The 15,649-nt window shown below is 41.1% G+C and overlaps 1 protein-coding gene across 4 annotated transcripts in view; it reads right to left on the bottom strand.

Moving 5' to 3' along the window:
* Window positions 1–15,649, bottom strand: part of LOC106934962 (kinesin-like protein KIF21A) — a 30,718-nt gene that overhangs the window by 9,864 nt on the left and 5,205 nt on the right. For 2 of the 4 annotated variants that reach the window (XM_015015152.1, XM_015015153.1), the window contains exons 2-18: window positions 8,872–9,094; window positions 6,540–6,722; window positions 5,992–6,141; window positions 4,698–4,832; window positions 4,432–4,596; window positions 4,176–4,291; window positions 3,903–4,098; window positions 3,632–3,821; window positions 3,414–3,477; window positions 2,734–2,940; window positions 2,509–2,556; window positions 1,996–2,056; window positions 1,616–1,727; window positions 1,342–1,530; window positions 1,043–1,242; window positions 170–277; window positions 12–80 (exon numbers count right to left, since the gene is read on the bottom strand). In XM_015015152.1, the coding sequence (XP_014870638.1) occupies window positions 12–80; window positions 170–277; window positions 1,043–1,242; window positions 1,342–1,530; window positions 1,616–1,727; window positions 1,996–2,056; window positions 2,509–2,556; window positions 2,734–2,940; window positions 3,414–3,477; window positions 3,632–3,821; window positions 3,903–4,098; window positions 4,176–4,291; window positions 4,432–4,596; window positions 4,698–4,832; window positions 5,992–6,141; window positions 6,540–6,722; window positions 8,872–9,094 (2,416 nt within the window). The remainder of the gene's footprint in view (window positions 1–11; window positions 81–169; window positions 278–1,042; window positions 1,243–1,341; window positions 1,531–1,615; window positions 1,728–1,995; window positions 2,057–2,508; window positions 2,557–2,733; window positions 2,941–3,413; window positions 3,478–3,631; window positions 3,822–3,902; window positions 4,099–4,175; window positions 4,292–4,431; window positions 4,597–4,697; window positions 4,833–5,991; window positions 6,142–6,539; window positions 6,723–8,871; window positions 9,095–15,649) is intronic. The other 2 variants (XM_015015154.1, XM_015015155.1) reach the window with 1 other exon arrangement.

Below are 15,649 nucleotides of genomic sequence, written 5' to 3'. Positions count from 1 at the left end.
GCCTGGTTAACCTCTTCGTTCTTCCTGCGAAGGATGAGCTCCTGTTGCCGTTTCTGGGCCTCCAGCTGCCTCACTTGGAGCTGAAACAGGACTCAAGTTTAGATTTCCAATATTTTCATCTTTTCCCATTAAACCAGTCTTTGTTTCTGAGGGTTTCGGTGTTTCTTGCCTCCGCTCTGCGCTGGTCCTTCTTCAGAGAGGCGATCTCTCTGTTCCTCCGGCACTCAGCCGCTCTGCTCCTCTCCTGCTGCTCCTTCATCTGACGCATCAGCGACACCTGGTGGACAGACACGTCAGGACAAAATTCAAACCATGTTAAAAATGTAATTAGTACGACAGAGTATAAGGGCCATACAAGAAAAACAAATAAAATTATGAGAAGAAAGTCATTTTATGAGAATAAAATCATAGTATTACGAGAATAAAGCCATAGTATTACAAGAAGAAGTCAAAATAACGTGAAAATAAAAGTCATAGTAATACAAGAATGAAGTTGTGGTGCAGTCAAAATATTACGAGAATGAAATCTTACGAGAAAGCCGTCAAAATAATGCAAGAATAAACTTGTAGTATTAAGAGAGTAAAGTCATAATATCACAAGAATAAAGTCGCAAAAATTTGAGTGAAGTCATGATATCATGAAAATAAAGTCGAAATGAAAATAAAGTCGAAATAATATGAAAGTAAAGTTGTATTAACATGAGAATAAGATCATGGAAGAATAAAGTCGTAACAATATGAGAATAAAATCATAACATAACTATTCTTGTAATACTACCATTTTCTCATTATTTAAATTTTTTTGTGTATGACTTTTCTTGAAATATTCTGACTTTATTCTCCTATTATTGCAACTTTATTCTGGTTGTATTGCCTTACTTTTGTAACATTATGACTTTACTCTCGTATTATTTCTACTTTATTCTCATATGACCTCATTATCAAAACATGACTTTATTCTCGTAGTTTTATTTTCTCGTTTTCTTGACGTAAATCAAAAGAAGGCGCTGGTGCTGGCGGGATGGAAAGCGGGGAGCTTTACTTTGGTCTTCTTCATCTCGGTCACGTCCTGCTGCAGCTTCTTCAGCTGCTTCTCGTACTGCGACTGGTTCTTCAGCAGGCGGGCGTGCTCCTTCTGGGCCGACTGCAGCTTCTGCAGCTCCTTATTCATGCTGCTCAGCTTCCTCTCGTACTCTGCCTTGATTTTTTTGGCCTTCTCCTCTGAACCAGACTCTACCGAACCTGGACAAAAGAAAAAGAAAAGAAGAAAGAAATAAAAAGCTAAAAAGAAATATTTTGGATTCGGTTTTCAGGAGTTAAAAGTCGCAGTCTCTGCGTTACCCATGTTGTGCAGGACTTTGTCCCGCTCCAGCTGCGTGTCTCGAATCTTGTTCTGCAGCATCATCAGCTTCTGCTCGTACTGCTGCTTCAGGGTGTGGAGGCGCCGCTGGCTGTTCTCCAGCTCGTCGATCAGCTTCTGCTTGATGGCGATCTCGCACGTGATGTTGGCCAGGTCGGCCTGTACGTTCTCTGCGCGGAAAAAAACGCAGCGTCGGATAAAGTTCCATAACCGTCAAGCGGGGGTTTATCGCTTTGTCGCCGCACGACCTCTCACCTTTCTCGTCCAGTTCCTCTGAGTCGGAGCCGTCGGACGTCTCCTCTCCTTCTATATCGAAGTCCTCCTCTTCTCCGTCTGCGTCTTCTCCGTCCTCATGGCCGCTGGCCTCCTGCAAAACGGGGAAAACAAAACAAAAAATCACTAACGCACTAATACACAACAAATCAACTAATCAACTAAATTGCATAGAATATTAAAATGAAATCAATGATTTCCAATACTTGGTGTCAGAGCGCGTGAAAAATGAATATGAAAATGAAATGAAGAAATGAATCTTACAACAGTTTAAAAATGTGCTTAGCAAATCCCACAGTTCATATCTCGCAAGACGAAACGAAACATCTCAAAATAAGAGCTCCTATCGGAACTCCACCTACCCCCTCCGCCTCCTCGTTGCTTCTCTCCTGGTCGTTGTCGGGGAGCTCCTCCTTGACGACACTGGAAAAAAAAAAGTTCAATCCTGTTCATTCAGCAGCGACAGATAAACAGTTAGAGATTTTGTCAGATTAGGAAGAAGAGGTGAGATGATTATTAAACGTGAATGCATCATGAATCACACCATGGCAGGAAGGAAATCAGGACTGACTGTCACTCATTCAAAGCCAAAACGTAAATTAAGAGAAAAACTGGCACACTGCATGGAATAGTGTGCCTTCTAGAATGATCGACTTAAATCCCAAATTTTAAGTTCAACAGAACATCTCTTAGAGTGCAGGAAAGAAAAAAAAAACATTTAGGAGCTCCATTCAGGGGCAAAAACCACCTGCGGGGACTGAAAAGGGGTCCGAGTTAGTCGATTTAAGGAGCTGTTAGAAGATTTGGGTCAATGATTAATTCAAATGCCGTCCGTTAGTCTGGATGTTCCACTTTGTGAGCGATTCTGTGCAGACCTGTCAAGCTCAGCCTCGTGGTGCTGATTCTCCTCGTACCGCCTCAGCCTTTAGAGAGAGTGTGGGGGGGTAAGAAGGAGGTTTACGTGGAGAAGACAGGAGCGAGAACAGGGGCAGTTCACAAGACAGCAGAGGGACAGAGAGAGTGAGACAGAGAAGCCCAGGGGAAACGCCGCAGAAGACGGAGTCTCCGTCTCAAACTTTCTCAAAGAAAGGGCGCCGCACCTTTTTTTCTTCTTCTTCTCCATCTTCTTGAGCTTCTGCAGGTTCTTCTTGGCCATCTCGATGACGTCGCTGGCCTCCTTCTCCGGGGCGATGAGGGCGGATGAGGGGAAGGAGGCGGGGCCGGCGTAGAGCGAGGAGCGGGCCGACACCCGGGACAGGTTCTTCCTCAGGCCCTCGTTCATGGCCTCGCTCTCCAAAAGCTTCGCCCTGGGAGACGCGCAAAGTCGAGATTTAGACGTCGTCTGAAAAATCGCGTTCTGCATGCTAGGGCTGAAGCGATTAATCCAATCAATTGTGATCAATTAATAATTGAAATAATTATCAAATAATGTCGTAATCTATGGATTAATTGGAGTATACAAACTAAAGAAAAAGGCTGTTTTCTGAAAGTACAATACACTAAGATGAAACTGTATAAAGAATATTTACATTTTGCAATTAAGATGAGAAAAAATGCTTTGTCTGTAATTATGTTTACCCAGAACTCCTTAAGTAGTGTGTAAACTACTTAAGATGCTCAATCTCCCATTGAGCATCTTTTATTATCCAGTTATTAACCCCCCAAAAAACATAATAACATATAAAACATATACACATATAAAATCTCAACAAAAAATATTCAAGCTTTTTGTTTTAATGTGACGAGATGCTCGAATCAAATGAATACTGTAAAAGCTTGCCTCAGTTCCTCGATTTCTTTGATGTAGTTCTGAATCATGTTCCTGATTTCTTCACTGCCCTCGCCTGTGAACAGATAAAACACAGTTGAGTTTCCCTTTAAGGAAAACGCCCTCAAAGATAAACGTGACATTTCCAGAAACCTGCCTTCAAAGGCATGACTGGTTAAGATTTCAAATCCAAAAAGTTAGTGGCATACAGCCTGAAACTACGAGCCCACCTGCTTTGGCCAACACCTGGCCGGCCTGGTTGCTGAGGATCTGTGTCAGCCGGGTCCTCTGGGCGTCGATGGTCTCCTGCATGGCCTTCACTCTCACTCTTAGGTTGTTGTTCTCCGTTTGCAACATGGAGTTCTCGTGGACCAGGTCGTTGATTCCCTCCATTCCGTCTTCACCCAGGACGCGCTTCCCCTGTGCATCATCGAGCCGGATTGTCAGTCAAGTCTTCAGCTCCTCTTGTATGCCTGACCAACCCCATTTTCCCAGTCCTACCGTCTTGTACTCCATCAGTTCCATCTGCAGCCGGGCTATCTCCGTCCTCAGGGCGCTGATCTGCTGGCTGGCTCTGTCCTGGTTCACCATCACCTTGTTCTTGATGTTTCGCGCCCTGTTGGCGTACTTCAGCGTGTTCAAAGTCTCCATGAAGTCTCGGTCGGACGGGCTGATGCAGGCGATCATTACAGTTTGGCTGGAAAATTTGCAAAAAAAAGGAATGAATAAACATGCTTCCTGTAATGTCGCCCTGTAGTAATCAGACCCACAAACCTGTTGCCGCCCAGAGAGTCCTGTAAGAGCCGGGTGAGTTTGGAGTCTCGGTAAGGCACGTGGGTGGAACGTTTACTGCGGTCTCCCAAAGCGCTGATGACGTTTCCCAAGGCAAGCTGAGGAGAGTCAAGAGTGTTTGCTTCTCTAACCACCAGGGGTCTCTGTCGCTCCATGGAAATGTTCCCCAACTCAGCCACCCAAAGGGATCTGCCACTGAAGATTTTCCACATTGACAGATCAGAATCTGCTTCCTCACCAGTCCACAGTTGATGGAGATGCCCTCTTTCGCTCTGTCGCCCGTCGCTCCGGTTCTCTTCAGTCTCTCGGAACCGGCCAGGTCCACGAAGTGGAACTTGGCGGTCAGAGTCTCAAACTCATCAATCTCGGAGTCGTTAGCCAGCCGGTTGTCAGTGACATTGTCCTGGATGAGAAGGAGCGACATGTGCGACACTCAAACTTTCAATCTGTTGGTTATGACCAGTGGGGACAGTTTTCAACTCTGTAGCCTTGTGCGTTTCCTACATTGTTATCCGGAGAGCAGACTCGGACTTGGCAGAGGTGGATGGTGAAGATGGCATGCGAGCGCGAACTCTGGACGTTCATCTGGGTGCTGGCGGTGGTGCGAGACAGGGCGCCCAGCTTCAGACATTGGATCATCTGTTACAGGGCAAAGAGACAACAATGTGAGCGTTTGCACACTCTGAGAAACACGGGAAAAAAAACAAGGAGGGTGTCATCGGCATATAAGGAGATTCAAAAAGGTACAAAACATAAAATAAAATCTTTTGACACAAGTTGAATGACTTATGTACCATCTATTCACAGTTGCTCTTTGTTCTAGACAACATAAACAGATCTGAAAAAAAAAATTCTTCCATAAATCCTTCATGGGCAAATGTTACATTATTTTTAACAGTTCTTATGTGCTTCAACAGGCCAACAGCAGCTGTTTGCTGCAGTAAGGCTTGAGTAGCAAAACTTTTTGGAAAGCTTCACATGAGCTGTAAATAGTCCAAAATCACTAAGGTGAACAAAGAAAATACAGGAAGCTACGCACTTATTAGCGAACCTGACACAAGCCTTCAAACAAGAACTTCTTTCAGAACTGCAGAAGAATCTCACGCTTAAACTTTGTAATGTTTCTACATCCAACTAAGGAATTAAAAAGAAAATCATTTTAAGAAATTACTGGGTTCTTGAAGAGAATAGCCTATGGGGACTCTTGGCGTTTCTACATTACAGAACCCTGTTTAAACAATAAGGCAGCACTAATTAGTCTGCTGATACAGACGGATCTCTCACTATTTGCTTTGGGCCTCAGTGGCTTTATTCATTAGGGGCTTTCCCTCACATACAATACAATCTTAATCTCACTTAAACAAACCACAATCCCAGGTTATATTTCTGGTAAAACCTAGCAAGCTTCTCATGTTTACATTTGTGATTCTCCTTGCCACGCCTTGCAATAACTGGTTGTAGAAAGCCTGGTTGTCACTATGGTGACCATAAAATGTAACTCTTTACTCTTTATCTTTCTTATCATCATTGCTCATTGGTTTTATTTGAATGTTCTCCTGCTTTGGTTATATTTGGGCTAAGGAAAACAGTATGGGTGCCAAATCTGTGGCGCCAGTAATTTGAAAAAGAGAAAACTTGATGTAAAAAAAAAAAAAAAAAAGACAAAATAAATTTTTTTTCATTTATATTGGAGGTTGCATTATATAAAAACGACATAAAGATTTAGTGTAGGTAGTGTATGTCAACATTTTTTAAAGAGCAGCACATTTCCAGAGTGTTCTGGGTGCTTAAAGCCGACCTCAGCAGCCGAGGTCACGGTGCGGGTGGTGACCCCCACGGTGTAGATGCCCCCGTTGGCGTCCTCGTGGATTTTGATGTTGGATCTCTGCCTCCTGGCCTCCAGGTCTCGGGTCGTGTCAAACAAATCCAGCACCTCTTCGTTGTACAGCTAGAGTCCAGGAGGGAGAAAAAAACAAAACAACAACAAAAAAACAGGTAAAACACAAGAAAATGATTCGTCATCTTCTAACACTCAGCTGCTTCCTCGGCAGCTGTCAGCAGCCACTTGGTGTCGGTTAAAAATAAAGCCGGAAGTCGACCTCAGCGACAAACTAATGACAGCTTAATGACGCTGGGGGTCATCCGGGACACTTTAACAACCCACGGCAGACCTTTGACCTCTGGCTGTCAGCGTGTTCTTTCAGCGTCTGCTTAATTGAGCCAAAATGCTTCCAGCTCGGCGAGTTCAGAGCTCAGACCGTGCCCCGAAAAATTGCTTTAATTTGGTAGTGCTCGAAAGCGTCGCTCTGAGTCCGCTTTGATCTACCTGGAAGAGAGTTGGCGTACCTCCAGGAACTGCGCGTTGATCTTGAACTCGGGGACGGGCCTGCCTTGCTCGGTGGCCGCCTGTCTGCGCTCCTCCATCCCCCTGAACAGGTGGTGGACGGCGCGCGGAATGATGCCCTGCTCGTCGTCTCCCATGTTGACGTCGAAGCCGGTCCCCATGGTGTACGTCTTACCTGAACCTGTCTGGGTACAGGAGGACACAACTTTAATTTAGCTTCTTTCGTCATGTCTGTTTTCTTTATTTTAGTCAAAAAAAAGTCAAAACTTCATCTTGTTGCTTCAGTTAGTCAGCCCTCCTTCTCACTTGGGGGTGGAAGGGAGAGAGGATGGGTTGTGAGGGACGGGGGCGATTTCCATGGTGACCAAAGGAGGAATGCAACTTTGGGTTTAAATTCATGCGTCACTCTGCTTCTCCCTGCTGAAACCGTTAAAATAAAATATAAAGGACCCTGGCAGGAGGAGTATACGTCACGTGAAGGTTTGTGTGTGACTTCTCCAAGATCACACTTGTGGTTTCTTTGCGTGAATGTTTGCTCCCCAGTCAGAAGCTCTCAGATGAGAACATCAACGTAAAGGTGGAACGATGCGCGGAAAGAATATTAACCCAATGCAGACATTACTCATTTAATTCCAGTTAAATTCGGTTCACTTGGCAGAGATGAGGCACAACAGCAGAGTTACAATTTAAAGAATGAACTGCTGATGGAGAGTATTCTCGCATCGTTTGTCCATTACATTTTTTTAACAACTAAAACCTCCAACAAAGTCTTATAATAGCAATTTCAGGTCAAATTATCAAACTTTTCCAAACTCACGTCGCCAGATTTCCCAATCAATTTCTGACCCAGAAAATATAAAACTTCACTTTTATAACCAGGATTGCCTTTGATTTTTTTGAGAAGTCCTTTGTTCAACCACTTATCTTTCTAAATCTATATGCACAAACTTTGTTTGATTGGATTTTTAATTTATTGCAGATAATTCTGCAGTGGTGAGGCCTTAGATGTGAAACCTACAAACAAGCTGACACTGCAAGAAAGGAAGGAAGGAAAGCAGTGAATGGAAAAACTGATGGATCGACTGATAAGGGAGACGAGGATTCATGGTTTCACTGAAACAGATCAATAGTTGGAACTGTTGGACTGATAGACAAATGGGTTGTTGAAACAGATCAATTGGTGGATCAATGAATAGATTAAAGACAACAATGGAATGTTGGATTAATAAATAAATCAATAGAAGTACTGATGGCTGGTTGGATGAATGTCATGAAGGACAGACAGATGAATCAATGTTTGGTTGGAATGTTGTATTGGACAGACTGATGGACCAATAGTCCAAAGGACACAACAGAATGTTTTCTTACTGAATGCTTGATCAATGGACAGTCAGACTGACGGTTGGATGGACGAACGAGGGAATTAATAGATAAATGGACGGACAGATTTACGGATAGGGTAACAAGTGCGTCAATGGACAGATGTGCATCTTTAATAAAAGAGCTCTACGTGGAAAACTGATGCTCATCTGTTTATTATAATAAACAATGGAACAAAGAAGCTGGTCTTAAAATATAAACATTCTCCAAGCCTATGAAAATAAGAACTAGAGTCAAAGAAAATAAGAGAAATGTAGGAAAAATAATTGATGGTTTATGAATTATTCTTTTTTGCAATAATCCTACAGCTTTAAGAAAGTATGCAGGTATAACTGGGCAGTTTACAGGCAAAAAGGCAAAAAAACACCACCATTTTTTTTAAAAAACACTCCGAAACTTCCTTACTCTAGTGCTTCCATAGGGATTCATTCACTGACTGAAGGAAATGCAGTAAACTATGAAAACTTGTGCCACTGCTGCAGCAGCATCAGTAGCTGCAGACATGAGTTATTGATCCTCCTGGGAAATCCCAGAGCTGTCCAGAGACAGGTTAGTGCAGCAAGCGTTCAATGTCTCCAGGATATGTTTTTACTTTGGAGCTTACTTCTGTGCTCGAGTATGAGATAAGATTGTCCTTACTTTATTTGATTGGGTAATAGACTCCTTCCTCCATCTCTTCCTCTCAGGCTAATGTAAGTCAGCCAATTTGAAGCTGTGGTGTTGAGGGCAGGTTAAAACATGTCAAGCTGCTCCGGCTGAGGCGGTGAGGCATAAAATCAGCTTCATGCCCTGCACTGCCAAATATCTGTGGATTCTTGAAGCAGCTCCATTACCTTGAGCGATGCAAACTTGAGAAATCCTCAGACAGTGGTGCATGAGCGTGCACGTGCGCTGCGTTATTTGCACAGAAACGCGCGCAGGCATGCCCTGACCGAGAGATATCAGCTGACCAACCTGTCCGTACGCAAAGATGGTGGCGTTGTAGCCCTCGAAGCAGCCTTCGATAAGTCTCTCTGTGCAGTGGGTGTAGATGGTCCCCTGCTGCGTGTCCATGTCAAACACGTGGTCAAAGGTGAAGGCTTTGTCCTTACCAAGGACCACTTGTGGTTCTCCGGGCATCACATACGTACAGATATGGCAGCCCTCGATTTTCTCCTTAGCCAGCTGAGGACGGATCCTAGAAGAAGAAAAAAAGAGTGGAGAAGAGACATTTTAACCATGAGCAAAAGAAGCAAAATAATCTAATGTTGATCTAAAAAAGTATGTACACTAGGTGCTCCTGTTCAGGGTTGCTAAGTATCCTCTGGTGTAATTTATTTGAACTATTTTTTTCTGTGCCATCACTGCTGGCCAAATGACCTGGAAATTGTAGTATTATTACATAAACATAATCTACCACCTACTCTGCTAAATCCTCCTGGTTTATCCACACATTTAGCTTCAGTAGAAGGTCACTCCTAAGTTTCAACTCCCAAATAAAACAGAACACAATATAAGATCAGAATTTGTATGAATTCAGCTTGTTATTAACATGTTGGTAAAAATTTAAAGTGTTAGCATGCTAACAATTTCAAGCTAGTGCCTAACATTAGCTTTCTTTTAGCTAGTATAGCTAGTATAACATAAAATGCACCCGCACCTATTAAATGGTAAGATAAAACCAAATTTCAATGTGTTAGCATGCTAACTGTTATTACAATGATGAAGTTTCTAGCCTTACAAGAAATTATATTTTGTGTCTGTTACTAGCTAGTATAAAATAAAGCTCAGAAGTTTTATTTTATACTAGCTAGTATAAAAGTTTTGTTTTTATCTATTAAAAAAGATAAAAACAAAACTTCAATCCGTTAGCATTCTAACAATTAGCAAAAACACAATGATGATGAGGTTTCTAGCTTTTAAAAAATTGTGAGATAAACTGATAATGTTTTTGTGTTCATCACCAACTATTATAAAAGTCCAGCCGGGCATCTATTAAGTAATAGAATAAGAAACAAACTTCAATGTGTTAGCATGCTAACATTTTCCAGTTAGCAGTAAACACAACAAGTAAAATTAATAATGAACCAAAGAAGCTAGAATAAATTAAAGTACCAGTGAAACATATATTTTTCTAAATTGCCAAAAGATTTTTTTTAGCAGCACTTAATTAAGGAGTATAGAACACTGAACACCATGACAAACTATTGTGGGAGTAATGACAAAAGTGTACCTACTTACAAGAGAAGGCAGATGAGGGCAGCTACTGTGAAATGTGTGTGTTTATACATGTGGAAAACCCTGCAGTACCAGCACACTCCCATACACAGACCTCTCAGTGTTCAGTACTGAGGGAGGCTGCGAGGAGTGAGCTCTAAGCAAACAGTCCCGCCCTGGATTTCATTAAGAAATTGCTCTGTTTGCTTTCGTTCACGTAAAATAACAAACTTTCTTATTATATCATAGCCTGACCCAGTTTTTAAAACTAAACATAGAGGTTGTCATAAGGTAACATATCTAGATGTTTTCTAAGGAGTTAAAATTTAGAATAAAGTTAAATTTTTAAGCAAAAACAAGTCTGAGACCCAGTTCGGGTGTTGAGATAATAGTAAGGAGTAGGGAGCAAAATTTCCGGTTCTAAATCCTACTTTTTCTAGGCTATATCCAAACCCAAATAAATAAATAAATGGAAATAAATTCAAAACATAAGCAGACACCTGAGAGCTTTAGTTAAATGACTGCTTTTGTGCCTTTCAGCTGGCAGCTAAAGCTGTATGTGAGAGAGGCGAGAGAGAGAGGCCATTATGCATTGCTTTATACTCTATGTGCAGTACTTGTGTGTACTGTACACTTGTGTGTGTTTACATTAAAAAAGACTGACATTCACCATAGTAAGAGTCTTTCTAAGTAATGAAAAGCATGAAAGTCTCTCTCTTTGTCCAAATGAGTGTGTGTGTGTTTGTGTGTGTCTGAAAAGGAGAATGGGAGCAAAAGTGATCTACAGAGAGGTCAGTGTGTGTGTGTATGCATGTGTGTGTTTGTGAGACATCAGAGCATAGCTCTTCAAAAGAAAGCCTCCAGGCGATTACACAGCACTGATGACAACAGGAGAGAAGCCAGTGACACTACTTTATATTTTTTAGCTAAAGTTAATATTTTGAGTTTTATTTATTTAACAATAATACTTTGAGTTTGAGGTGTCTGGAGACATTCAACTTAGGAAACGACAAATTGAAGACATAGAAATAAACAAAAAAACAAAAAAAGAAGAAAACTATTCTGAATTCCTGTGCTGCCGTGGTTTTGATGCCACCCTGAATGGGGAGCCATACTAGTATAAACTTATCCAAAATCCACTTCATCTTCTCACAAAGTCTACATCTACATTTTCTTAAGAAATCCACATGGATTTATTTAAAAAAAAAAAAAAAAAAAAGTTTTTGCAGTGTATTTAAATAAGCTCTCAATCACAAACGAAATTTGAAAATAGTTTTCGCAATATCTGCATTTGAATAACTTCACCAATATATTTTACTTTAATTAGTAAAACAAACAAATAAATTATCAGTTTAGCACTTTTCCACTCCCAAAGTGCAATACTTTTTGTGGTGTCACTGTGGTGGGCTCGGTAGAGGAGAAACATTCAGTTGTTTTACCTCCAACACCTACAATCACAGACAAACGTGTTCAAAAGGTCTCATTAAGCCACATTGTCCCCAGTGAAACTGACTGTAGCATTACAGCCATAGGGCTCAGGTGACCTGAGCAGGCAGTGATTTAGTTGAGTGATTTAAGGCATTACAGGGTTGAATGTACAATAATCCCCTTTTGGCCACCTTCCCAAAAACTCAACACAGGACTGTAATCCAGAATAATAACTGTGGTACTCATGGCTGCTCGCAGTGACAGTAATAAATCGAAGAGTTAGAGTTATTGTTTAAACTGAGTCTGCACCGAAACCATAGCAACACTATTTTTTATTTTTTTACTTTTAGAATAAAGATATGTTTGCAGAAAGAAAAAGAGCGATTACACAAAGGAACCCACAGGAAAGAGGATTATTATATCAGGCATACACGCCCGATCTGAGTGGTTGTTTTCATCAGAACAAAGACAAAAACAAAAAGACACCCGACAACATTAAGAATCTCTGTGCACGATCTAATAAAACGAGGCTAAATCACAGGTGAACCTGGAACGGAGACGAGTATATGCAGTAGGAAATGACTGGAAACATCACAAATAGGCCTGTCACAATAAGAAATGTCAATTAATTGCTTGATAAATTAAAATAGATTCAATAACTTCAATTTGCATTGTTTATTTCTGTCTTTCTACTAAAAACTGGGTGATAAAAGTCTTCATTCTGGTGCTTTGGTCTCAACTGGCCCTTTTTTTGAAGGTCAATTTTGATTACAGAGTCGCTACAATTCATTTTAGTTAGTTGCTTCTGTTGTTTTGTTTATTTTGGATACTTAAAATGTCTTCCACTTCCAGTGTTAAATGTTCATCGGAATTGAACATCTTTAAGAATGGGGTCTTGCATTATTATGGCACTGCCGTTATATTATTATTTGAAATTGGTCTCAAAACAATATTATCGTCTATAGCAATAACCTCCGGGACAATTCATCGTCCAGCAAAACTTGTTATTGTGACAGGTCAGGTCACAAAGTTGCGTCACATGCTTATTGGTCAAGCATGTGTATGTATGTGTTCTTTTGGGATTAGTTATGATTGTCAAACTTTTGCGGCAGTCCATAAGAGAAGAAAATGTAAATGTTAAGATATTTCATTATACGAGTCTAAGGGATGGTAGATGTGTAGATTATATTGAAAGGGCGCTAACCAGAAGACATAATGATATTACTTGACCTCTACAAAACCCAGTCCGCTCTGCTTCTGCTCCATTTTCCATACCCTTCACCTTCTCTATGTTTGTTTTAGAAAACAGCCAGTTCTAACTTGCGCAGCTTCTTTCTCCTTTTCAGTAGTCTAGTGGCGGTTGCTTCGTGGTAACAGTTTGCAATACAAGCACAAATTGACACCAACTTTTTATGGTCAATTTGGCTTTGCATAAGAGCTCCGATTTTACAAAGCCCCTTTTAAGCTGTAAAATAAACAAGTTAATTCCAAATTATACTTGTGCCGCTTTCACTGCACCTCTCTTACACCACAGCTTGAGATGATAATAAAATTACGCGGCAGGAACGTGCAGCAATCCTGCTAGCTGTTCTCTCGATTTTAATGAGTTTTATTAATCCTTTTTAGTGTTTTAAGGGATGAAGTGCATTTCAACAAACAAAAAGACATATTTATCTGTGCAACAAAATAAAGAGTCAAATTGGAGTCTAAGTGTGAAAGAATTGGTGTGTACATAAAAAAATATATACATAATATTCAGATTGAAGTTCGATTAAAGCGCACTAATTACTGAAAATGATTTCTACTTTTAAATGATAAATAAACCTTTCTTTTAGAGATTCATTTTGTAACTTTCTTCAAATTCCTAAGTCAACATACAGTTGTTCAGTGCTAGGGATAATTGTCTTTTAAGGACTTGGAACAATCCTTTTGGGTGCATGTGTCTTTTTATTCTATGTATGTAGATATCTGGTTTCAACTATTTGATGTCATAATACGTCCTTCATGATCAAACATGGAAGCTTTAAGCTTATGAATCTATAAGTCACTCATGAAGTCATTTGTTTGCTCCCTCTTGATAACAACAGATTAGGGTAAAGATGGAGAAACAAGAACAGTAGAGAGATAAATTAGCCACCTGACTGCTGATGTCATCCATCTTGAATAACGCACCATCAGTTTGCTTGCCGACAGCAGTCTCTATTGACAACGATCCAAACCATCAATTCCCTAGATTTGCAGCCATTCCCCTTAGGATTGACTATCACCAACGTTAACAAGAATGAGAGCTTTGAGTCCTGATTCAGGGCCTCTGCAACCTAACCCTTAGGATTTTGTTTACGCTCCAGTTTGTGTCCGGCTGACGACACAGAAAGCCTTGCCAGAAATAGAAAAGTACATCTGAGCCCAAAAGGCAGCAGAAAACAAATCTGTTTATTCAGAGGCTCCGAAAAGACTCACAAGCACATCATCGCCTTACATTATCATAGCCCCATGTTTATAAGGCCGTAAATCAGGCACAATTTGCCAAATAAACGTTATTGAATAACTGGAGCTCTATCTCATTATATGCCTTATTTCCAGTGGCATATATCAACTGCTCAATGTTAAACTCAGACTACAACATGTAGTCTAAGTAGTGTGGCATTTACCTAAATTGGGTTTGGCTCTTTGTTCAAGCAGACAACTAAGGAGCTGAAGACCTTCAGAAAGCATCATGATCAATATATAGAAATGGATATTAGTCTTTAAAGATGGACTGTAGTTTATGTACTATAGAATACAGTGACAGGTAGAGGGGTTAAAAAAAACCAAGACATGAACCGGCATGAAGATATCAAATCATCCTGTCAATAGCGATGCGAACAGTAAGGCAGTAAGGCTATGTTTGCACTCCAGTACCTGAGAAACCAGACTTATTATTGGGAAAATTGGTCAAGAACAGAGTAGGGATCAATAAAACCCACCCAACGCTCATAACCATAATAGCTGGAGATTGCCTGACGAAGCTCTTAAGGGAAGCTCGCTTGCATAACAACCACACATAGGAAAAAGCATATGTGTCGTTTAGCCAGTAGGCACTTGTGTATTTTTATTCTTATGGTTATGGACCAGGCTGGCTTGTGTAATGCCTTTTTTGAAGGCTAAAGTCTGATGGCGGCCTTGAAGGGAAACCAGAAAGACATAAATCCAGAGATGTTAAGTGCCGTAACTGACCACGATCCAGTGGGAGTGCATCTCAGTAACAGTCTCTATTGTCCTGCTGCTGGTCTTGACATCAAGGGCCTGTTCATCGGATCACTCAAGCTGAAACAAGTTCTTTATAGAAGCGCTATCCAGCTGGGTAGAGTAGACTAGTGTAGAATCATCAGAATTTTGGACAGGCAAATGAAATTAGACATAATTTAACATCTCGTCGACACTGTTTGGGAGTGTTTCACCACCACTCAAGAAGACTTTGAACTCCGGAGTTGATCTGGAAACGGCAGTCACGGAGGGAATCTGGGAATGACGCAAAATGGAGTGGAAAACCTGGAAAAACAGAGGGAGATTGATTTCCGCTGAGGCCGTCTTTTGGTTTCCTTTGGTGTGGTGACTGACCGCTATCCCTTCACTGAGCACACCCACAACTTTGACAGAACCTGTTCCATTGTCAGAGCGCTGACTGCAGAGTACTGAGTGCTTCTTTGGCTAAAGGTCACCCAGCAGGAAGGAGAGAGTGGCAGAGGAGCAAGGCTAGCATGGTGGATGATGTCTGGATTGGCAGCGACAAAGGACGCATACATCGTTTGGCCTCCAGCACTGTTTGTAGCTTCATGGAAAACATTTCTCTCACAAGGGCAGCGTGACCTAATCATGACTCGTGTGTGAAATGAACTCAAATGCAGAAAATGTTTAGAAAGACAGAGATAACAATTAATATAGGAATGCAAGGCTCATTTGGAGACGAAGAAAGCAGTATTTAAAACATGATGAATTTCTAAAGCCTACCACACTCTTCTAATTATAAGTGGAATCCATAATAAATTAACCTTTGTTATCAAATGTCACTGAGGGGGGAATATCACATGGCATCAGCTGGCAGCTGGCTTGCTGCTTGCTTTGCTTT

This window comes from Poecilia latipinna, unplaced genomic scaffold, assembly GCF_001443285.1.
Source record: "Poecilia latipinna isolate Pla-1442-1.1 unplaced genomic scaffold, P_latipinna-1.0 Scaffold1887, whole genome shotgun sequence".
NCBI classification, from domain to species: domain Eukaryota; kingdom Metazoa; phylum Chordata; class Actinopteri; order Cyprinodontiformes; family Poeciliidae; genus Poecilia; species Poecilia latipinna.
Note: the sequence above shows the minus strand (reverse complement) of the source record. Positions and strands in the feature narration are given on the sequence as shown.